The sequence below is a fragment of the Melanostigma gelatinosum genome, assembly GCF_949748355.1.
Source record: "Melanostigma gelatinosum genome assembly, chromosome: 18".
NCBI classification, from domain to species: Eukaryota; Metazoa; Chordata; class Actinopteri; order Perciformes; family Zoarcidae; genus Melanostigma; species Melanostigma gelatinosum.
In genome coordinates this window covers 6,389,402-6,414,176 of record NC_136651.1, presented here as the reverse complement: position 1 = coordinate 6,414,176, position 24,775 = coordinate 6,389,402, and the positions used below count along the sequence as shown (strand labels likewise).

The window sequence follows — 24,775 nt, the reverse complement described above, 5'->3', positions numbered from 1 at the left end:
CGTATCGTGTGTGTGTGTGTGTGTAGGTGTGTGTGTGTGTGTGTAGGTGTGTGTGTGTGTGTGTAGGTGTGTGTGTGTGTGTGTAGGTGTGTGTGTGTGTGTGAGGGGGTTGGTGGGGGAGTGGAGGAAGAGTGGGGGAGGCAAACTTGGGACGCATGTGCTGCAAATTAGGCTTTGGTAGGCGGCCCCCTTGTGTCGGGAGCAGCGGAGGAGACAAGAGTGCGGGTGTTTCTGCACGGCAGCGGACTGCTGCCCCTTGGGGGGGGGGGGGGGGGGGGGGATGACTGACCCGGGTGCGAAAGGAGTGAGAAAGACAGCAGGCTGTGCCGAACACTTGCTCGCGCTCTCTCTCTCTCGCCTTATCCTGGGCCCTGGGGGACCCTTGCACGCACCTCTCAGCTGCCTCTGTATATTCACTCCCCCCCATCTGCGAGTCTTCAGTCGCTCTGCCCTGATATCAGGCCTCTTTCCTCCTTTGCATAAACACAGGAGCAGGCTTTCTTAACATTTTACTTCATGCCTCGACTGAAAAATAAACTTTTTCACCTGAAATGCGAGGGAAAGGGAGTAAAAAGCTTTTTCAATTCCAATCTTTATCTGGCCCTTGAATACACACTTCTTCCGCTTGAATAAAACTGGACTCTAAGTACTAAATACTACAGGTCCTCCATCTTTCCTTTCAACACACACACTCACACACAAGTGCTGTTGACACAGATTTGGAGTTTATTCACACATCACATACTACAGCAGGTAATGTATTCAAGAAACACTGAACAGCGCTGCCACATATGACACAGGAACAAAAGAAAAAAAGACACTGTACCCTTTCTTCGCCATTATATAAAAATAGTGTTGCTACAAAAGTATAAATTAGGCTTACTAATAAGACAACTCAGATCTGAAGCTACACAGGAATCTGCTGCCAAAGTGCATTAAAAACACACAAAATGAAGAGACTCAACCCATTTTTTTTTTTTTGCATTTTAGCAGAGTATAAAAGGAGGAAATGCCTGTAAAATAGGGTGAAAGCAACACTAATTTCTTAACCTGAATTGATAATACAGAGTATGATCCATAGTTAAAACAGAAAAGGTCTCCATGTTTGCATTCTTATACCATATTTTACAATTGTTAATCTGAATAAGTTAAAATCCTGAAACAAAATAAAACTTACAGCGGATTGAAATAGTCTAATAACAGTATCTTAAGTTGAGTTTTCTATTATATCAAAAACCTTTTGAAATGCTACTGTAGAAAATAGAGGTATAATGTTATTGGCGTTCCCTACTGTAGCTCTGAAATGAAGGCTGCCCCTTGTGGCGTAAAACAGCAGTTCTCTTGTATTTACATAATTCATCCTCTGAAAAATGGATGATGTCAACCCATTAACACCAACGTATCCTCAGCATCGCTGTGCTCCCACCACCAAAGGTTAAAAGTCAGTCCCGGTTGCTCCTCTGGCTGTTTGATGAGTGTCCTAAAGGTGACGTCTACTCATGAGCCAGCGTTCCACCTCGGATGGAAGTGAACCATGGCGGCTGTAACTTTATATACCAGTAATCGTATTAAAGGCATGCATATCTTAGATATAATTCTCATTTAATCAACAAAAAAAGAATGCTATTTCTAAGCAAAATTATGTTGACATCATTACGTCAACAATGGCATTTTGTCCCAGAGCATTATCATATTTAAAATACTTATTTAAAAACCTGTAAGAAAAATCCCTTCGTCAGTTCAATTCGGGATCACTGCTAATACTAATGTACAGCGTTTTGACTAGATCTTAGACCAAAGCTACATTTTGTATGAACATCTGATTTCCAATCTTAAAATCACAACATTACCTTCCGAGTACTGAGGCAAAACATTGGATTGGTTCTTAAAAAATAAAGATTTTAAATATAACTCACCCCCAATCTTTTTTTTTTAATTTTCACCAAAATATAAATGTGCGACACAAATCAGTTGGAGAACAGTGTTATAGATAGACTATGACACTGAGAACAGATACAGCGTGTTAAAATGTGAACAGAATAATAACCTTAATGCAAAGAAAATAAAAATCGGACAGTTTCAGAAACTATTACAGAGCAACCCTAAGACCCCCTGAACATGTTGCCTTTGCTGCCCCCTTCAAGTGGTTTAACTTCTCACCTGGCTGCAGTGATGTACAGGTGTACTCAAGCTACCCCGTGACATCACCGCTGGGTGTGGCTACAGGCGTTTCTGACCACTTCCATCCGGCACGGATTGGTGAAACAGGCGGTAAGCTTTCAACCAGAGAGAGGGCAGCAAAACAGAGCTTTTCAGCCCGACGTGCAGTCACTCTTTCAGGAGATGAAAAGCATTTATGAAAACACTAAATCAAAGCTGGAGATGGAGGTAATGAGGGCAACGGTCTATTAAAAACAACCTGACACCATTCATCTTAGATTGACAGACATAACTGAAGCATATTTAACCATGAAAGCATTTAGAATAAAATGTTCATCATAAATAAAACCGGTCCGTTCTTGGTTTTACACTTCAAACTATTTACTCACATTTCCATGTGCAGTGTACTGACTTATCTATATTATACTTCCTGTGTCCTTACAAACTACAAAGGCGCCGTCATGTTTAACAACACTGCCCCGACGCTCAACCTCAAAAAACAACAACCACAAGTCACAATTCCAACCTGGGTGATAAATAAATGTGGATCACTAACAGTGACCAGTCTATGAGGGGGGGGGGGGGGGGGGGGGGTCTGTCAGTGTGATAATGCACACAACATTGATACGTCTACCTGCTCTGATGTGAGCCCAATGAAGACCTGATCTACTCCCTCTAGGTTTATACAGTGGATGCTTGTGCTTGGGTGTGTTATTGTTGAAATAAGTCCTGGCCTACTTTGTAAGCAAAGAGATGACTTAAAACTTTGGAACACTTGTCAAATACCAGTTTTTGTTTGTTATTTTGAAGTCGCCCATTCGTCCACTAGAGGGCACTGTTTCAAACCATCAGCCAGAGGTTCCCCTTCGAGTCTACCGGAGTGAAAAAAACAACTTTAGAAAAGATGGTGGAAAGAAGGCCATTGACCAGCAATACAGAGGCATGCTGTTGGTTGTGACTGTAGGGTTCAGGGTGAACGCATGAAAGAGACTTACGGCCCAAAAACACAGATGACAAACTAGTACTTGACAATTAGTACCAAAGGCAACAAACGCAGTTACAGCATCATTTCAATTCATCAGAGTCATTTCAGGAGGTATTGGCAAACGTAGATGTATACTAGAATCCATAAAAAAATAAAACAGCTTGATTTCATTAGTACTGGCAGAATTTGCTTTATCCTGAAAAAAAAATAAAAATAAACCCTCAGTGATCCATTTTTGTTTGTTTTTTGTTTATTTGTTGCAAATGGCACGAACTGTATTCGGGGTGGAACGTTTCACAAAAGTCACGGCTCAGTACATTCCTCGGCATTGAGGTTACAGGTTTGGTGTGTTTTCGGTACAGTGAGGAAAAAGTGGCGGGTGCCTGCTTGGGTGCACTCATTCCTGAGAAGATCCCGTTGATTTCACACAAAACAAAATAGGACCATCAACAATGAACTGTCATGAGAACAGTCACGTTTCGTAGATAAACTATGATAAATGTGTGGCTCACATAGGGAAGACAATGTATATATTAGAATGATCAATGATAATAAATTAAATAGTGTATCTCGCCGTTTGACCTGCATATTCAGCAGCATTAGACCGGATTTAATTTAACCATTCGATGACTTTTCTCTACAATTCGTAACATAAACAAAAAGCGTCATATTAATGTTTTATCAGCTGTTTTACCCTTTTGAATGAAAAGAAATGCATGCAGTGCATGCAAATGATCCACAGCTAAAATGCTAGGCCGCTCATTAAGCAACCGTCCAATCAGCTGCGATGATCTAGCTCTTAGAGACCCGACCGTCTCACAATGCTGAATGTGCCGATTCGTGATAGTAAATCAGATGTCAGAGGTGCAATGGCAGTAGAGATTCACCTTTTGAATCGTTTGTCACACACCAATGGAAATGATCATTCTCCAAACACTCTCCATGTTACAGTACTTTAGGAGCGTCCCGAAGAATTTACATTATCGTATCCGATTGGCCAAGAGATGCCTATATTCGGCCGATGGTCAAATTGTGTCTTTCGTTTGTTCTTGCTTCCTCCGTTTCAGCTTTACACAGAAAAATACAAAAAACAACATTACTGGCCGAGATACACGTTCCTATCCCTCAGCTGTTGTTTCAGAACGATGGACAGCGTCGCCATGTAGTGTGTGGACGTGTGTGCGAGTGTAGTTGCGGCGCTGTCTGTTGTACTGACATGTGGAGATTGATAGAGAGACACAGTTTCTTATCCGGTTTGATTTTTGTGGTTGTAAATCGAACTTTCCGTCCCAATTTCATTTTTCACATCGTAGCCATCGACAGACAGAAAGGAGACGACAGGGAAGCGAACGAGACGGTCCCAAGAGACGCAAAACACAAACACTTGTTATAACGCCGCTAACACCCGTTTCTACGAGCTGATTTTGGAGAATGTTCATAAAATTCTAAATACATCTGGCTCTCTGATAGTGCTAAGCTCTGTTATTTGTCCAATCAGGCTATTCAGATTCATCCCGATAGTACTTACGGATTTTCAGAGGTCTGTGACAGTAGTTCCGAGCAGCGAACGCAGAGTTTTACCTGAAAATGATGTCATCCAGTGAGAACAGCAGCATTCTAGCCTATTAGCAGTTTCGTCATTCGGCTGAAGTAATTCTAATCACCGGCTATAAGAGGGATCCTGCTTGCATGTGCGTGCCAAACCGAGGGCCGTGTACCAAACAATCTTTTGAGAGCTACCGTTCCACCCCTACAATTTGCCCACGGTGCTTGACAACAGTCCTTTCTCCATACAAAATATGCAATAAGTCGTATTGTTTTATGAGTGTTTGCAACCTATACAATGCGAGTTTCTGGTAAATATCTGTCATGAGAAGTATTTAACACATTTAACTTTACAGTTGGTCTAAGCCTACAGTATATAAATAATAGTCTTCAGTCATTGGTTGGAGGTGAAGGTTTGGTTGGTGGAGTTTCTCTCCTAGCCCATGTTGGAGCGAAGGAAAATGAGTTTGTTCATCTCCTCGGAGGTGACCTGCTGCCTCCTCTTCATAGCCAGGCTCTGCTCGCAGACAGTCACACACTCATTGCGTATGCCCACAGCAGGCACAGCAAGGAGCCACATTGCCAGGCGAGAAAGCCTGGGGAACTTCTCATTCACTGCTGAGCTCCAGTACTGGAAGAGGTCAGGTGTGCCTTGGAGAAGAGGCTCAGCCAGGTATTGAAAAATCTCTTGTCTAACTTGGCTCTGACTCTCATCATTACCAGACACTGTGCAAGACCCCCTCGAGGCGCCGCCATTGTTTCCCCCTCCCTCTATGCGGTTTATTTTCGTGGGCGGTGGGCCATCGGTGTCCCTCTCTTCACCGCCTGAACCTCCTCCACCACCGGTCATACCTCCATCCCTGGTTTCAGCAGCCATTTCGCATGCGCGGGAGATTATGTCTTCATGCTGGTAGGCCGGCACTGAGCACAGTTTGAGCTGTGGGTCGAGGATCATGGCTACCTGGTGGGCTCGTTCGACCTAGAGACAGACGAACATTACAATGACTGCGAGTTCCTTCCTAACAAACCAATCACTCATATGCATGCATCATACATCCAGGTTATCTTTACTAGCACTGGGTATTTATCAATACTTGGTTGGTTGGCATCAAATGTCTAGTCACATCTGTCAAATCTTGTTCGAATAGAAAACTCATTTTGGTTTTTATTCAAGCAAAGTTCAATCAAATCTCACCAGCATTGGTAGATTTCAGTAACACCACATCTTATCCCTTTAACAGCTTAAGGCTATTTTCAAGAAACTTTATGGAAGCAACACCAGTTCAGTACCTTGAAATGTTCCTTCAGTGCTTCTAGGAAGTAGTGGCAGAGTTTGCTAGCCGGGCCGGTTCCAGCCTCTCCAGCTTTGGACGTGAAAAACTTCTCCAAGCGAATGTACACGGGCAGCACCTGCTGTAAGGTCGGTCTCCTCTGGCTGCTCAGCTCCAGAGCTGCCAAACGCAGAGGTGCCAGCAGACAAGACAGCGTACCCAGCAGATGCTTGTTGAGACCTTGGAGGAGCGGAGCTGTGGTCTTACTGCGTCCGTAAGCCTCGCAAATTTGTTCAAAGTGGGCGTGGACCTGCAGGAGAGCTTCAGCCGCACGCTCCCAGCAGGGAGGGGTGGGGCTTTGTGCAGGGCCGCCCTGTGCACCTTCCTCCATTGTGCTTGTGGATGTTTTGGTGCAATGTTCCTCGCGAAGGGACAGCGTGGTGGAGGCGGCAATATCCCGGCACGTTGAGAGAAGCTCGGCCAGCTCGTGAAGACCTCGAGCCTGGAGGCTGCGCTTCCCAAGAACAGCCTGGACAACGGCGCCGAGCGAACACCCGGCGCATCGCAAGCATATCCTGCTCCGGCCGGCGCCGAGTGGCGATCCCGCGAATCCCACTGCCCACACTTTGGGCTCGGAGACGTACACGGTGCGAATGTCGGACATCACAAACTCGGACAGCACATTCTGCACCCAGTGGTGAATCTGCTCGGGCCCCTCCCTCAGCTCGGCCTCCCTCACACCGAGCACGTAGCGCTTCAGCCTCGACCCCTCCACCTGGTAGGCTGTGAGAACGTAGCAAGCGTCGGGGCCCGATGTCTGGGAGTGGCAGGTGATCGCGATGCCAAGTGCAGCGTTGGAGCCGAGGGCACACGTGACCTTAACTTTGACTTGGTTGTACATGCGGGGCAGCTGACGCAGTGCCAAGGCACTCATGTTGCCAAACGCATCACGGGTGGAGTAGGCGCCGTGACGAGCACCCGTATCCACCAAGGTCTGTGCCAATTTCAGGAAGTCCTTGCTGTTGAGCACGTTTAGCATGCTCAGATCGGAACACATTACCCGTAAGAGGCGCTCAGCCACCTGCTGACGTTCCTTCTCAGGCAGTCCATTATTCTCTGCCAGCACGGACAGCAGATGGATGGAAAACATAAGAAAGATGATTAGTGTTTATGTTTTTTTAAATTAGATATATTGGCAGAAAATGCAGTGTCTTAGAAGGGAAAGGGAAATACAGAATCATACAAAATGACATGGGATATAACTTCACTTTAAAGCGCATAGGCGATACATATAGTGTAACAGAAAAGTGTGTGTGGGGTGGGGTGGGGGGGGGGGGGTATGGCTCCTCAGCAAGAATCAAACCAGCGCTGCTGCAGTGAAATGGTATCCCACCAGAGACTCCATAATAATTCCATTTGAACAATTGCTCAACCAAACAGTGTACATAAGAGTCAAGGGGGACACCTTCAGAGTCCCGTTCTCACAGTAACTCTCACAGTGTGAAATGAATTCGGTTGATTGCAGAACTTACGGCTGACGGTGTGGTTTCTCTGGGGGAGGCTTTGAGGCTGTATTTGTAGTTTAACTGAGGAATGGGCCTGAGCCGGAGAGCTCCTCCACAGCGGCTCTTGGGGACCGGAGGCCGAGGAGGTTTTGGGAGAGTCCCCTTTTGTGTGGTTCTCATTGTCCGCTGAGGAGATGCAAACGTGGAACATCAGGCAGAGGCGACACCATTGCATGGTTTTAATGAAGTGTATATTAAGCGTTTACGGTGGAGGAAAAAATGTAAGGAAGAAAATTATGGCACAAAATGAAACAAAAGAAAAATGACAAAAATACATTACTTGGCCTCCCTAAGTCTGTCATTAACAAATTGTGCCTTCAAAACTAGATGAACAATTTCGACTGATTTGTTTCCTGTTTATTTTCCTGTCAATTCACACACAAATATCAGCCACAAATCTTGCAGGGTATGCCTTCAAGTAAAGTCAGGCAACAACGCCAAACGTGATGTTAAATGATCAACTAGTGTACATGTGTTCTGTTTCCATTGGTGAAGGATAACAGTATTTTAAGACTGGCCAGACGAAAGCAAAGGACAGGCAACATGACTCAAGCATAAGAGGGTAAATAAACGGCCCTTTAGTCATTTATCAAGTAAAAATACCGAACATTTGGTGGTAACAGCGTCTCAAATATGGCTGAGCTCATTAAAAAAGGCTGAGTATTCACTTTGTGTGGCGGCGGCATTGATTTGCATTGTCATCGTTTGTTTACGCTCGTTGTCGTGAACTTTCCGTATGCGTTTGATTCGTTTGTTGTAAATTCAAACAATGAATTGTTTAGAACACTAAACATGTATTGTGCAGCTGGTTGCTTGAGATTGGAATTGGTCTCCATTTCTGACATTTTACAGACTAAAAGACGTCTAATTTTAAAAAGAATCAGAGGATGATGAACTGTGTACATGGTTACGTGTATAACGCACTAAAAAAAAAAAAATGTATCCAGCAGCCTCAGAACCAGATCTGCAACAACCCGGATTACAACTGTGTATTCTTTGGAACTTTTATATGGTGTGTACCTCAATAAACAATTATGGATTGTGTGTGTGTGATCACACTGCCTTTCACATGCACTGCAGCCACTTGAGGGCGTGTTTTGTATTAGTTTCCCTGTCGAGCTTAACATGCACTTGTAATAGTGGACTCACCAGCGTGGGACTGCATGTGCTCCAGCAGGTTGTTGTAGAACTGGAACTGGATGCCACAGGCACCACAAGTGTAGGGTTCTAAAAAATCACAAGGCCCAGAAGAGCGTTGACTCTTTGATGGAGGAGAAAATAAATACACTGTCCATCTGCTAGCCTCTAATATCCCTGTTATACACGCTGGAGGTCAGTTCCACCAACATGGTGCTGCTTTTGTGCATTTCAGAAAAATTGACCAAAAATTGTGATGCAGTTTTTATGTAAAATTGTATAAAAAAAAGTATAATAAAAATTGCAGCTATGTTTAAAATTTGTATGTTGTGGCATCCTAGTGGGGTTTAAGGCGCTGGCCATGTAGTCACAATGTCCCTGTTTTGAAAAGGCTTTGTTCCATCTCTCTCCCCTCATCTGTCCTATCTAATAAAAGGCAACACAAACAACAAGAAACCATAATAAACAAATAGATGTTTAAATGAAACAGCCGATGCTACGTTGCTTGTCATTTCAAGGCTATTTCTGAACGCAATGCATGACGACACGGCTAACGTTAACATTTCTGTTCAGACATGCCCTACTGATAGTGAGGCTAAAAGCATAATGGATTATTGAGAAACTATTTGCCCCCAAACAATGACAGATTCAACAAAAATGTAAGCACACCAGAAAAAAAAGGTGAAATGAGAAGGAGGCAGCATGCACATTGTCTGTTTTGAGCAGGAAGGTGCGGTCGACTTACTCTGGCTTGTAGAGAAGGTGCTGGCCACCAGAGGGCTCGGAGTTCCTGTGGACGAGAGGAAAGGGAGGGAGTTAAAACCACAGACAGAGAGAGAGACACTCTCGATCACCCTTTTCCCTCGTTCATTCAGTCAGTGCCTTTAGTGTTTAACGTTATCCTCTTAAATGGCAAGAATGATTTGCAATCAAAGAGCAATTACGATATATTTCAATGATTTGGTACCAAACCTCACAGAAAGGTTGATCAGTGACTCGCGACGATGTAGATTGTATCGAACCAACTTCAATGCAAGCCAATGTATAACTTGCTTTGTAGCAGAACTGAAAAATGCTTTTCACCAGTCGAGCAGAAAACGATACATTTCCGCTTAAATACACTCACATCCAAATCAAATAAGTGACTCAGTGCTCACCGCTTGAATTCTGCGAACTGTTTGTGTCAACCAGACTAGACTGAATTGCACTTTCCAGTTTCCGCCTGAATGGACTGTCTGTAAGTGAAAGCACAGGAGAAACACTGAGTGACATGACCGCGCTAAATAAGGTGGATAATATTCTTAATTCAAGCTGCAAACCCACAGTGACGTCGGAGCGAAGTCAATGACATGTGTATTAATCGCAGTTTCAGTTCGTGCCATGCAAATCCATCACGCTAACTGCCTTGACAAAAAGGATCCAAATGTTCATATTACATTTAAATATGGTTTTAATTCCTCCTCTTCATTCCATCTTTGTGACCCACTTATGAGATGCGAGTGTGTGCCATGCTTTAAATAGTTATGGTGGAGCGTGTCTTGGCAGACAGATGGAGGGGGGGGGGGCCCCACAAAATACAGTACCAGTTGAGAAGAATCAAGGATTTATGACGGCTGGAAAAAAGATTTACTGACGCCTGCAATGTTGACAATGGGCTATATGTAATGTGTTAAAATAGAAGTTTAGAGTTCGCTAGTTTCCAGCAGGGTTTCCTCAAATACAGTGGGGAAGGTGACCCAGAACCTCACAGCACAACTAATCTTTTTAGGGTTCTCGTCAATCCTCTTTCCACTGGCTCGGTGTGTCACACTTCAGCCACAGTGGAGCATGCTCTTGTGAATTCCTAACACACCCTCTTAGCAGGAGTGTGATATTATTGCGACGGCCCTGGTCCTCAAACCCAGCTATGCAAAGAATCGCAGTAAACCGACCAGGCTGCACTCCTGCGGTCCAACAACACTGCACATTATAAAAAAAGATTATTCAACAGTGCAGGCAATGCGTGTTTGGGTTCTGACCAAGTTCACGAGGTTGTCACCAATGACAAATTTAATGTAGATGATCTGTAAATATGAGATTGTATATTTTACTATGATGCATAGTATGGGGCATGATGATGAGCTTATAAAATTGCAAGGCACAACAACTGAAGAGATGGAGGATAAAACAAAGATGCTTACTTTTGATCTTACCAGTTTGACTGTGGCCAAATTTACTCATATCCATGCTGCCACATTCCTGTACCCGTGATGTCTTCAAATCAAAGGAGCCTACGTCAAGATAGATGTTCAGAGTCAATTGTAGTTCAATGCTGCAACTTAAACTGGTGACACCCAATCAGGCAATACTCGTTTTGTTCTTAACAAAGATGCAAGGCTAACGTTGTAGACATTTGAAAACTAAATTCTAGATGTTGGCACGGAGGTTATATTTGTACAAAGGAAATGTTGACACCCTACAAATCATAGCTTTAAGCAGTAACTTAACAAGCTCACCCATTGGCGCGTGAAGAGCAACATGCTCCTGGTACGGGTTAAAATACTTGTACTGCTTCCCACAGAACTCGCACACATAGCTCCCCGTTTCTGCAGGACAAGAGAACTCACAATCAAACACTTTGTTTTCATCAAAATCCATGTTAGTGGTAAAACCTGTATCATGTCAATTAAGGTCCAGTTGGTTGGATTAATTGTGTGCAATTTAAAAAAAAAAAAAAAAAAAAAAAGGGAGAGAATCATTTTGTTAATCGTGTCTTATTTCACTCGGGAGCAGAAAACAAGAGGTCCTAATAAGAGTTGAGAAGACGGAGGAGTCGGGGATTTTGACCGCCGCTGTCGGTTGAACCCGCCGTCTCTGTGGAGGTGGGCGAGTGCTTTTTCCCCTGCGAAGGAGGACTTTTGGACTCATGTTCTGAAACCTTTCCAGTGTGGAGTTAGCTCATATGCTTAATGTTATTTTTTTGTAACATGGATCATCACCATGACTTAAGGTTGGTCATTTCAAACCGGACTTCAACCTGTCAAATCAAAACGGATGATGGATGCACCTAACAATCTGCTTAGGATTTGAATGCCAACGAGGCAAATACGTAGGGATGTACCGAATAGTTCAAAGCAGAATTCTAAATTTTGACATTTGTATTCTAAAAATCAACATTTGCATGCTGCTCACCTTTTTTTTTAGCATGTCTACTAATTGTGTTTAAACCCAGTATTCTGCAAAATTGTAGATATATATATTAATGTTGGAGATGGAAGATTTATGTTGAAGAAACTGACAAGTTATGTTCATTACTCAAAATGTAAGAGCTACAATTAGCTGCCTACGCTAATATTAGCGAATAATAATATGTACTAATAGTGCATTTTGTAATCTTGTCCTACCATCTGTGGAAAAAAAAAGTGCATCAAGCAGTCTTACTTGGTCCAATTTTCTGGTAGGGTTCAACTGGCTCCTCCTCTTTAAGGCCGTCCACAGGTAACACTACCTGCTCATATGGATCTGAGAGGGATGGGGGAAGGGAGGCGAGGATGAAATGGGCAGTGACTTTTAGAGTGGCAAGTATATCCGACTTACTTACATATTTATACCTTTTCTACATTCTTACCAACGACTCTACGTGGAGTAGTTAAGTTCTTGTAAGAAGGGAATAATATTACATTTTGTCAATATTCACTAATTTCTGAAATCGTGGGATTAGATTTGTTTCAACATGTTTCTGATCGCCTCTTTACTAAGCTCCTCAGCTTTTGTTGCTGCTGCAGGAAGTCGAGACTCTGCTGCATGGGGACAGTGTGAAATGGGAACTTCACTTATAAATGGCTTTCCAAGTCTTTTGAGTTTCAAAGAAAAAATAAATCCTCCTGCAAATTGTCCAAAAACTCTTGGTTACCATCAACTGCATGCAGGTCACGGTGCTCCTGGAAGCAGCTGTAGTATTTATACTTCTTGCCACAGATGTCACAGGAGTAACGGAAGCTATCTGCAGATGAAGAGATAGAGAGAGAACAGCATTGCTTATGATGGCAATGGATATTTTGTGGATGACTGAATCCAAAACTGCAAACTGGGTAAGTAATAACCTAATAATAAAACAGCAAGACTTTGGTTTGGCGCATAGTTTGCAACACAGAGAGCAGGAGAGATCAGAGAGAGTAACACATGACACACTTAAGGACCCATTGTTAGTACAGTGCATCAACTTTAACCAACTGGACCCCCAAAAACACGGCAATTTAGCATGTTTAGAAAAGCAGTTTCCCAAGGCGTTGCAACAGCTTTTCACATTTAATTTGCAGAAAAGTATTTCACCGTAGCATAGAAAGAGGGCCAGAGTTCTGTGTTACGTCATTCTGCATCAGAAAAATTAATCAACAAACAAATGGGATTAAAATACATCGAAAAAGCTTTGATTGCGTCGGGACAGCGAAACAGAGGGAGATTACACAAACAAGATAAATGGGCAGATGAACCGCCGAGAAAGTGATCGGAAAAGTAATAATGATTTAAATAATGAAAAAAAACACGTTATAATGCAGAACATAAAGTACAGTTTTTTGAATTGGAATTTAATTTTGTTACGACGAATCTCACGCAACACACAGATTAGAATGTGCATTGATATTGCTTTTTGCTTACCATGTTTAAAAAGTGTATTCAATTTCACAGCCATTTTTCCCTAAAATGCGGTAGAGGGCTAAGAAAGTGAAGGGACATAAGGGACGCACGCAGAGTACTCGCTCCGCTAATGCTCATCTTCTTGCAGTGGGAAGCATCGTGCAGCCAGGTGGCTGTTGACAATTAAGAATTGGTTGGTTCATGTTTAGTCTTCTCTCCATTATAATATTCCTGACTGATGTTTGCCCCTCACCTGACACGCCCGCGTGACGAATGTTTTGTCATTTAGCACAAGAGCGACAACTTCTAAACGTTCTCTCTTCTTTTCATTCCACCAGTTGGTGATAACTTCCTGTGGAAACCTAACGATGCATGTAACAAGCGTATGAAGACACGCAGTTGCTGACACGTTCACAATTGATGCCCGAGGGGAACCTATAGCCTCTTCTTCCGTTCATTCTGACGCCGTCAAATCATTCAGCTGCATTCTTAGCTGCCTGAGGTATTACAAAAGGTGCATTTAAATAGTGTGAAATATAAGTTTATTCTACTCTGGACGGATCATTTTTAAGTCTGAACATTTTACAGTTTATGCTTTAAAAACTGCATTTTCAATATGTACGTAAATGTCTGTCCTGGGCATGTGATACAAGGGGAGAGGAGTCAGGCAAGTTGATTTAAGACAAGCGGATTCATTTAATTTCCCCTGAATTGGCAACAAGGAAACACGGCTACAAAAAGGTGATTATTGGGGTGCCATACTGTAATTGCATTCATAACACCTCAAGGCTCCAATACGATGCATATTCTATAAATATAAATTGGTGTGATTAAAACTGTTTTTCACAAATTAGTGGGTTCCTGGCGTTTGTCAATTTAATTAAAGCTCAAATATCGTAATTGCTCCAAAGCATGGGTGAGGACACATTCTGATTAAATCGATAACAACATAGATAATTGGGCATGATCCTAAAAGGTCACACTTGTTTCTGGGTACTGGCTTAAACACAGACACACAAAAACACTAAAGGAACCAAGGACAGGTGGAGACAAGCACTCCACTCTCACGCAAACAGACTATTTCCCTTACGACTTGTAAAATCTTGTATTATAATCTTCTGATCACTGTTTTGGTGTCTCATTATTTGAATAGATTCATGAGTCAAACTAGACTTTCTGGATCACAGTTACCTGATGCAATACTCCACCACTCCCTGTTTTCTTTTTTTTTTTTAATGCAGGGCTGTTTTTCATCCAAACGCCCACTTGGTCAGAACTACAGAAAGTTTGTTCCAAGCTGAGCTCCCAAAATACTCTCTTCAACTCCAAGAACTCCACAACACTACAGCCTGTGTCGTTTCCCCGCTTTTCAACATGATCCTGTGCCCCCACACTCCTTCAACCGGTGGATGCTTTACGAGCAAAACAAACTGGAAAAATCCAGGCTGACTATCAGTCGGCCTGGCGTCATTTTCCTCCGTCGGTATTTTAAAAAGCAGAGTAAGGCGCTACGGGAAGCAATCATTAAGAACAAGTCCCGTGTTAAGCAGGCTTAAAGTCAAGGTTACAGTAATGCCGTGTCGGAACTGTGCTGCATGCCCTAAACCTGAGCGGTTTACATATTTTGGTCATTAACATGGAGAATATATTCAGTTATCTATAAGAACTGATTTACACTTAGCCCCTCGTTTGATCTGTACTTGTTGCCACAGTCTTGCACTGCTCAGAGAAGCAACTTCTATTTAAAAATGCTCTTTTAAATTGGCGCGCCAGTCATTTTCAAGTATAAAGTCTAAATATGTGGCGTCAACCAAAGATTCTCTGAAGAATTGAATCTATCAGGTTGTTTTGTTTCTTGGCCACGCAGCTTCTCTGGCCTACTTCTTAACGCCGTCACAGACCTTTGGGTTACACCGTGTTTGTGTTCATCATAGAGCAAGATGATTGCCCTTTCTTTTCCCCCTGCCATACTGATAGTGCTACCTTTAAGCAATGTGCACATTCACATCATGATTGTGCAGAGTGAGTGTAGGAAGCTTTATAAATAACTCAAGTACTACTCTGAGGTAGGAGTATTTTTAGTCCAAATCAAACTGTCACTGTGATTCCTGAGAGTGATTTTTAAGATGTCTGATAAACACAGGCCCTGGAAGCTGATGTATACACAATGCAATTAAAAGAGAAACATCCCCAAACGTGCAGGCCGGCGTTACATTTCATAAGCAGTTTCGGGTTTACTTCACTTAAATTAGAGGAACTGATTTTGTCAGACAAAGCATCATTGTGATAATCAGAACATTGTATCCAAAACATGAGAGAAATGTTGAGGTAACGTTGGATGTTGCCTTATAGGTACCTGGTATTAGGATGTCACCTATGGGAAGGCGGCTACAGTGAGGAGACAAGACTGATGGGAGAGAGGGAGGGGGACAATGGGGGGGGAAATATTATGGCTTTTAGCCTGCTAAAGTCACAGAGAGACAAAATATTTCAGTTAGAAGTTGTTGTGGATCGTTTTTAGTCAGCTTCATGAACATCTTCAAAGGTATCTAGTCAAAACAGCATCATGTCTGTTAAATGAGCCAGGTGTGAAATAAACAGCTTGTGCTGGCATGCGTTATTAACTTGAGTGTGTTCACTGGATGAGTGTGGAAAGGTGTACTCACTAGTGGGTGTCTGGGGTAGACCGTCTGCAACCATGTTATCCGACTCTATAGAGGGTGGAAACATGATGGGGAAGAGTCAGTCTTACAGACGAATATGTGAAAAGATGGATGTGCTAAAATTGCTATCTCACAGTCAACAATTCAAAAAGGCCGAAAAAAATCAAACAAATGAACCGATCCCCAGCCAAAACAGGACGTGCCTGACTCGTTTAGAGGAAGTGAGTGATTTTTGGACCACACTGTCGAGAGAGGGTCACTTATCATTTGGCTCTTTCATAAAGACAATAACATGCGTAGAAATAAAGCAGTGTCTTACCTCTGTGTGCCCTGACGTGTGTCTGAAAGCAGTTATAATACTTGTACTTCTTCCCGCATACCCCACATACATAGGAACCTGCATGAGAATCCAAAAAGGTGTCAGAAAAACAAAGTGACAGTATCATCAGGAGAACACACGTTTCAGTGTTTGTTTCAAATGTGAGATCAGTTTCTCTCTCATGTTCTTAATCCCCAACATAACTACTGTGAATATATATATATATATATATATATATATATATATATATATATATATATCCCAATTAGTACTCTGAGTACACCCACAATGTTCTAAGTGTACCTTATAAACTGGCAACTGAAAGTGCATGTTGTGCAAATGCCTAGCAGACTCAAATATGGGCAAAGCACAGAAAACCTCCTTAAAAAAAGAATTGCTCATCCAAATAAGAAAACAAAAAAAACATTTTGTCATTTACCCCGATGGTAGATTCTAGCCATGCAGATAGGATTGGTTTAACTCTCCCAAACTCTGAAATATCGGTCTTTCAGATGGAAATATAATATTAAATACAAACTGAATGAACGCTCACAGGATTGGGAGATTCCATTTTACATATTCAACCACAGCGACTTACTGTCGGGGCCATTTCTTCTGTAGAAAGTACTTCCAATAAAAACTGCACACAGGGAAGTCTGTGGATTATCCTGAGTAACAGAGACCTTGCTTCTGAAAAGCTGCTGCCGCTATGAATTCATTAAAATGTCATTTTTAAAAATGCTAGGCAGTCTGTTTGTGTTGTTCCTCCATATGCATATTCACACACCTATGCACGAGTCTGTGATCTTCATTGGAGGAGGAGTACCAAGGGCAAACATACCCTCGGTCTGAGATCTACGGGATCCACCTCCACTTGCTCCTCCATCATTTCCTCCAATGACAACACAGATCTCAGCGGGGTTGGCATCACCCACTTTCCCGTTAACCGTCTCCGGGGTCCCGGGCTCTTTCTTTATTGTGACAATTGGTGGAGTTGTGCTCTTGGTCTTTGGGGCTGGTGAGGGACCATCTGTGGCCGCAGTCGCACCATCCGCCTGCTCCTTCCCAGGATTGGGGTCCTCTTGTGCACTCATGACTCCACCTCCTCTGGGCCTGTGCTTCTTTAGAAGGGGAAACAACAAGAGAGACAGACAAAGACTTCCCTTTACTGTGCTGCAACAATATACATTCCTGATTCGGGCAGGACTTCCCAGCCCAACATCAGCACTGACGGGCGAGACAGATGTGTTGTTGTGAAAACAAACAGGTTGTCTAGATACCAGCTTTGTATCTACCCAGATACCCAGATACCCAGATAAGAGCAAGCTGCGCAGCACATCAGACAACTATTGAAAGCCTCTGAGATAACCACGCCTCTTTTTGTAAATAGTCACGAGATGTGTGAGCCCAAAAATGCACAAGAGAAACCACCTGTGATTTATCCGTGACAGTGTTATTTTGAGAACAGAATAAACAGACTTTCTTGTTAGAACAGAGGGGCTTAACTGTTCATAAGTGCCCTTTGAAGGCATGAATTTCACAACTTTGTGGCACCCAAAATGCTCAAATTTCAAAAAGTATCCAAATTACACAACTCGCCACTTCAGGACAAGGCTATAAAAGGCCCTGTCGAGAGAAAAGACAGCTCAAAATGCAACCAAGCAAAGCAGAGTTATGCCAGAGTGGCTGATGTTATGGAAGGAGGGGAAATTGGCCTTCTAAAAATAGCACGCCGATACAGCAACAAGCCTTTCCATCACCCCCCCCCCCCAACCACCCACCCACCCACCCACCCATACACCTTTCTTTGGATACGACACACGGCCGAGAAGCATCAGCAAACACGCCCATGATCCGGACAATGTCGACACAAAACATTGAAGGTTTTCAGTTCAACTTTCTTACCTTCAATCTGTAGAAAAATAAAAAGTAATCTCAGCTCAATCGTAAAGTATGTGCGACATGGAAGGTTGTGCAAGTGGTGTGTATTTTCTGATTTCCTAACACCTTGTAGAACCTTTATAAGAGGAACAAGCTTGAACACGACTTCATGTGAAGTTGTCTTTTGCCTTGAGTCATAATAATCCAGAGCATATTACACGAGCATTCAGTCAACTGCTGTATCTTGTAATTAACTAAAATATTGAACTCCCGGTTTTGGATCACCAGCGCCGTGATTCATGTCATGCATACGAAGCATTTAGCGGATTCATCAAACAGTCAATCGACAGACAGACAATCAGCAAATAGTTTGCTTATCAATTCATGATTTAAATAATTCTTCAAGCAAATACACCGAACAAATAAATGCATTTTGGAATTGTTTTTTTTCATTTGATGACATTAATTCTATGAAACTCGGCGCAGACATGCAGCGCCGTTTATCTACCAAACAGTATGAAAGCAAACATGATACAGAAAAGAAATAGAGAGCACCTGCGAGTGAAAGAGCTTGAACTTTAACGTTTTCTCAACTCGTGAAGAAAGACATGATGCAACTGCAGAACGCAGATAGATTATGGGAATTCATTCGTTTGCCAAAATAAACTTCTGAAGTACGGCAGTGGTTTAGGCTCCGCCTTGAGCCAGCTTCACTCTGCTGAAGGTACACTGGAACATTTTAACTTCGTGAGGCCCTTCTTTTGTTTTTACTGGACTTACAGTCTTGACTGAAAGCTGCAGAATGCAAACCAACCAGTGAGCCAGGTATGAGAATATTCCACCATGAACCATCTAATCCCCCACGCATACAAACAGGAATGTGTCATCATTGTTCTTTTAGGAATGATGGGGTAAAGGCCTTCTCTCAGCTTAACTTCCAACCAAAACAAATGACTGCACAAAAATATGGACTCTCAACTTTGACGATTAATGAGTTAAGTACTCAACAACTAGTTTGTGTACAGAAATATTGTGCATAATATTGTATGGTTAACTTATTTTACATAACAAACGTGTTAAAGCTTGTGAAACACATCGTTAAAGATTATACTAGTGGTGGTCAATCATTTGGCAGGTTGGGGACCTAATGCTTAAGTGGAATTTTGAATTTGACTTGTAGTGGAAGTATTTGTACTTTGTTGTATTGAAGCAAAGGATCGGAGTACTTCTTCCATCGCTACTCATTACTTTCAGCAACCGAGTCGTCCTCGTCAAGTCTGCTTTTGTTTAGGAACAGAACAGCAAAGTCTCTGTTAGCACAATCTGCTCATAAAACACGCTAACAAATGGTCCTCAGTGCCCACTAAACACTGGCAGCCTATTCCGTAGCTGACAGGAGTTAGCCGCCGTAAACGAGAATGAAATAATGGCTAAATTAACTGACTTTTGTCATCTTTAACCAAACCAAACGATGGCAGAGAAGCATGCACGCATGTCCGAATTGGACCCCTTAGTCATTCCCCGTGCAGCATGTTAAATGCATACTCTGAATTTAAGAAAATGCTTTCCTCTAATTAAAGTCAAAATGCAACATTTCCAGCCTTCTGTTCGTTCACAGGCTGAGGCCTCTGATATGCTGTAACCTACAGCACCATGCAGGACGACAATCTAAACCACATCCGCTTGATCTTCCTCACAAATAAGACCTTCACCAACTAACACAAACGGAAATATAGTTAAATGAAAATCATCAGATGCTATTTGCATATCAAGGATCTTTAGATACTATCGTTGGAATAGAAACTGTATTAAGGAGGGGTGGGAGGCATTGTGATTTATGTCAATCTATTAAACTGGTTTTTAATTTGGTCCAGCTGTGTTCTAAGATGACAATGCTTGCATATTAACAACCACGTGTGATAGCAGTGTACTGAATGCAGAGGGTGACAGAATAAGGAGGTTAGGCATACAAAGACTACATCTCTGGGCCATACCTCTGTTCGGAATCCAGCGCTTAGTCGAGGTACTTAAAATAATTGGCCTATATTTGGGCAGTACTGTATCTGCAAAATAATGAAGTAAATCAAATCGCTGTGCTTGCTTAAAGCAAAGACTCGTGTGTGTCTTCTAACTTGGAGACATTTTTCTTACTTTGGAATGAACCTTGCGACGCCAAAAAGCAACCGTGCTCTGCATGCTAAGTAGCTGCGAATAGAGGTCCCAAATATAAAAAGTACAAATTTGTTCAATGCTCACGAAAATGTTTCCACTCTGGGAGGGATTAAAAATAGGAATCCACTAAAATGGGGGATGACGGGGGTCACTTCAGTCACTGCATATTTATATTATCCAGAGCAGTCAGCGACTCGGAGCAAGGGTTGACCGAAACCCTTTTTTTTCACACTGAAAGCATTGCTTTCCCCGTTTCTTTAATCAAATGCACATGTTTCTGTCTTCTGCAATAAATGTCTTCCAAGGTGGTGTATGATCAATGATTTCAAAAAGCAATAATGCAGAGAAATGGATGATAACCCCCCCCCTTCACCCGATCCTCCAACTCTCACACACACACACACACACACACACAAACAAAACACACACACAAGATGCTCTGGAAAAAGAAACTGTGTCGTCTAGTAAAATTCCATCAGCATACACTCAAAACCCCCTATAAAAACCTTTTCAATCTATATGTTAATGCCCACGAATTAAAATTTAATAACAGATATTGAAAAGCAGACTTGAATTATACAAAAATAAATCCTGAAAGATCAGGGCCCTCAAATTAGAAATTCAGGGCGGCATCCGGTCTGCTGCTAAACCCTTGTAGGCTGGCAGATTAAATTTTTGATGAAAATCAAAATTGCACTGCACACTGACGCAGACGCAGCAAACCTGGCACTATTGTGATTTATGGATTCATTAAACCCACGGGAGTTTCACCCCTTCCTCGCCCCCTCCCCTTTTTCACTCAAAGAAATGAGATTTGCTTTGCAGAAAATTTGTATTTTCAGAAAAGCTACTCAGGCTCTGCTCTACCTTTACAAAACGGTCAAGGGAAAAAAGAAAAAGAAGCTTCTGTGTCTGTGTGTGTGTACACAACCGCTGCACGTAAACAGGCCTAATTTTCAGTGCTGCAGCAATCGAACGTCCTTATGCATTATTCATGAAACCAATAATAATTTTTACAAAAGAAGAGGCAGGAAAATATGTGAAGAATGCACAGATTTTTATTTTTTTATTTTTTTAATGCAGCAGCTTCAACCCCCCGAAAAGCCGTTCCCTAGAGACTATTTTAAGTGAAGCCATTTTCAACACGCCACTAAGAGAAAGAAAACTGAACACAAGGTGTTTGCTATGTTTGAAAAAAAAAAAAGGATGTTTGTTCAGACACATCTAAGCACAAATCAGTAATCTGCAATTGTGCCTCGACAAAAACTGACAACGACAGCAAGGACGTAAACTGTCTCAGTGCAAAACCTCTGCACTAAGTTTACGACAATTATCGGGGCCTTATCCATCCAAACTATTCGCTCCAAATATCCTCAGTGAATCGAACCCTTTGTTCTTTTAGGTACGGACAGACCAGCATTCCTTTTACCTTACTTAAAAACGAGAACACTCCCAGAATGCAAAGTTCCCATTAAGCATATCAAAAGTGTTTTTTCACTGGCAACAGTATTCCTGAGAGCGTTGTAACTTATTACTCGGCCCTTCGGTTATTATGTGCAAACATTCCCATCACTCACCGGGCGATCCTTCCTTATTAAACCCGTGACACTGGTCGCCTCTCTTCTCTTCTGTACTTTAAAAAAAAAGAAACTCCTGCATTTTTATTAAGACTTTCCAAGCAAAAAGGTCAGAATTGACACCCAGATTTTTGCACACCAGCCATTCAATTTCCAGCAGCTCTTTCAAATTTATACATATTTGAAAAGGTCAGCATTAAAAGTACCAGGAGCAAAATGGCCTCCGCAGTCTCCCCCCCCCCCCCCCTCCCTCCCCCCCCCCCCCTTACATTAAAATAAAAGCAAGCCATGCAAGATGGGGAACTGTTTGGCGTCTGCAGGATTATTATAAACAGTTGAGCCACTGGTTGTGATTGTTTTTCCTGCCCTCAAATTGCTGACATGCTCCTTCATCTTCCAGTGCTGTTCCTTTCACTTTGGTTCGTTATTTTACGCTCACACATTTCCAATCTCTAGGAATAAAAGTCCAAATTCTTCCACGTTTGCCAAGTTGTATATTATATCTGTTAACCCAGCATGATATAAACTGACACATTCACGCATACACAAGCATAAGAAACTGGAAAATGACAGTTAATGTGTATGTTAAGACTAAAATGTATCTTTATCTCACAGGCTGACAAACTCATTTGAATGAATGGTGTAGCAAAATAAGTGCAGGATATTCATCATGAATAAAAACCAAAGGAGCAGCATTAACTTGTGCTTTAAATGCAGTATTGTAAAAAAGGTAATTTTGCATTAGTTAGCATGTAAGCACGAGATACATGCCATTGTAACTTGTAGCAGCATCTATTCATTTCAAACACAGCATAAAGATATGTGTCTCTATGCACACAAACAAACATTCATTTGGATAAACAAGTCTCAAAAACTAGTCTCATTAAAAATTTTCTCAGAATGACTGCCTCCAGGTGGCGCAAATGACGCACACATTTAAAAAAATCATCTCTGCCTAAAAATAAAATTCCGAAATGTATTTTGACATGACGACACTTTTAGTTTCTCCGTGTCCGTCTCCCGAATGAACACCAAAACCGTTATACGCGACCAAAAATTAGCGGTCGGTGTTGTTCGAGTTTTAGAGAAGAAACTCCGAAAGCTCTGCTCAAATTTTGCAAGGAAAATTCACTAAAACATGGCTGCAGGAGGTTTTTGTGTTACAGATTGTTCCTCCCCTCATCGTCCTTCATATTGCCCCTATCGCCCGGTTCCCCCCCTCGCGCTCCATCGGAACAGGGTTTTAACTAAAGGCGGTGAACAACCTGGCCGCACGAGACGACTAGTCAGCAGTTACACGGAAACTTCATTACGAGAATTCAGTGGGAAAAAAAAAAACATCAACAGATTAGGACTATTTCGGATTGGTTTTGCAGCCTGCACCTGGCTCAGTGGCTGACAGTAGTGCGAGCAGACTGCCAGGTCTCGATAAATCGCGTGCACTAAGAGCTAAACATCCGCTATTCAAATTTCTAAAAAATTAGGATTTCTAAATCAGAAAAAATAGAAAACAGCGGGTTTTGACATACCTCCAAAAACCGATGCAGTTCATGCGAAACAGGCTCCCCGCTCCAGAGATATTCCCTCCCTGACCAGAGGTGACTGCACAACTGCTTCCGCAAAAAAAAAAAAAAAAATTGTGAATTAGTTATGCGAAATTCCAAATGTTAAAAATTTTCCACCGCTGCGTGTTTTTCTTTTTTGCCCCCTCCGCGACACGCTACGTTACATTTTTAAAAAAAGTGCAATGGCGTGATGAATCATGTTTTTTTTTGCCGACGTTCACTTCGGTCCGCGCGAGCTCTCCGTCTCCGCCTCGCGCAGGTTTGCGTTGCCGTTCCTCTTGAGGAAATTTCGTCCGCCATATACAAGAAGGGCAGATTTCCGAAATTGCAGCGCCGGCCTGTATATTAGCCTACATGAGAAAGAAAAAGGAAAAAAAAAAAAAAGTCTGGGAAGAAGACGAAAATATAGTTGGCCGGTTATGACGTTACACAGGGAAAAATATACTGTAAATTACGCAGAGGAAAATATTCTCGTGTGAACATTATGAAAGCAGGCTGTTACTGCAGCTCTACACTGTTGAGATGTGGGACTATTTGGATTGGATGATACCTTCTGGTTAAGTCAATATGGTAACATTACCCAGATTTGGTTGGTGCGCTTTCTGGATCGAATTATAACAGCCTCTTGGTCACATACATCTCACAGTTGATTTCCAAATGTCTTCATTGAAAATAGAAACCCTGCACGAGCAGTTTGCTCCAAAACTGTTCCAAGATTGAAGTAGTCTAATTGTTCAGTTTGCGCAATTACGCAAATTAAAACTCTTACCAGACTTTGGTTAAAAAGAGTGCCATCAAATCTACTACATCTGCTCATGTTAGTGCCGTTCACTGCAGAAGTCTCCACAGAGTTTGTTCATGAATCCAGAGCAAGGTTTTGGTTGGCCAACATATTTTCGTTTCGAAAACCCACTGTGAGAATTAGCAATCCTTTTTTTTCTTTTGAAACAGTTTAGTTTTTGTTTCTGGAATGAAGTTATCGTGCCAGGATGTTTAAAGAAACAGCCCTTTCCTGTCAACAAATAGTGTATAGAATTTCTAATACATATATTCTGCATGTATAGGCTGTACATTTGGGTTGAATTATCTATACTAGATAACAATATCAACATGCACACTTACAATAATAAAATAAATGAGGCAATAATAACGAGAGTACTATTATAACATCTTAGAGATGCAATATAGCAACAGTTCCCATGAGCAGATCAGCATTAGCCAGCAATAAATACTAAAGACATTAAATCACACTGTTTTTAATTATTTTTACACTCAGAAATAAAGTTGTTTTTTTCATCTAGAACCTTCTTATTTTGTG

The 24,775-nt window shown here is 42.1% G+C and overlaps 1 protein-coding gene across 4 annotated transcripts; it reads right to left on the bottom strand.

Moving 5' to 3' along the window:
• Positions 1-725: 725 nt before the first annotated feature.
• znf618 (zinc finger protein 618) lies at positions 726-23,773 on the bottom strand. 4 transcript variants are annotated; one of them, XM_079288875.1, is made up of 16 exons: positions 23,622-23,773; positions 23,422-23,502; positions 17,050-17,383; positions 16,263-16,340; positions 15,947-15,991; positions 15,637-15,687; positions 12,556-12,645; positions 12,084-12,164; positions 11,159-11,248; positions 10,844-10,933; positions 9,821-9,898; positions 9,409-9,453; positions 8,676-8,753; positions 7,494-7,652; positions 5,981-7,077; positions 726-5,669 (listed from the first exon to the last, which is right to left on the bottom strand). In XM_079288875.1, exons 3-16 carry the CDS (start codon positions 17,354-17,356, stop codon positions 5,127-5,129), a joined length of 2,832 nt encoding a protein of 943 aa, XP_079145001.1. In that variant the 5' UTR covers positions 17,357-17,383; positions 23,422-23,502; positions 23,622-23,773; the 3' UTR covers positions 726-5,126. The 4 variants fall into 4 exon arrangements, with proteins under 4 accessions (XP_079145001.1, XP_079145002.1, XP_079145004.1 ...); XM_079288876.1 differs by having other exon boundaries at positions 10,856-10,933; positions 23,422-23,773; XM_079288878.1 differs by having other exon boundaries at positions 17,104-17,383; positions 23,422-23,773.
• Between the last annotated feature and the right edge of the window lie 1,002 nt (positions 23,774-24,775).

Coding starts and splice junctions, on each gene's coding strand:
- znf618 (XM_079288875.1), bottom strand. CDS start 17,356: ATGAGTGCACAAGAGGACCCCAATCCTGGGAAGGAGCAGGCGGATGGT. Junction 15,992..16,262: donor ACACGTCAGGGCACACAGAG/GTAAGACACTGC, acceptor CACCCTCTATAG/AGTCGGATAACATGGTTGCA. Junction 12,646..15,636: donor AGGTGACATCCTAATACCAG/GTACCTATAAGG, acceptor CTTCATCTGCAG/ATAGCTTCCGTTACTCCTGT.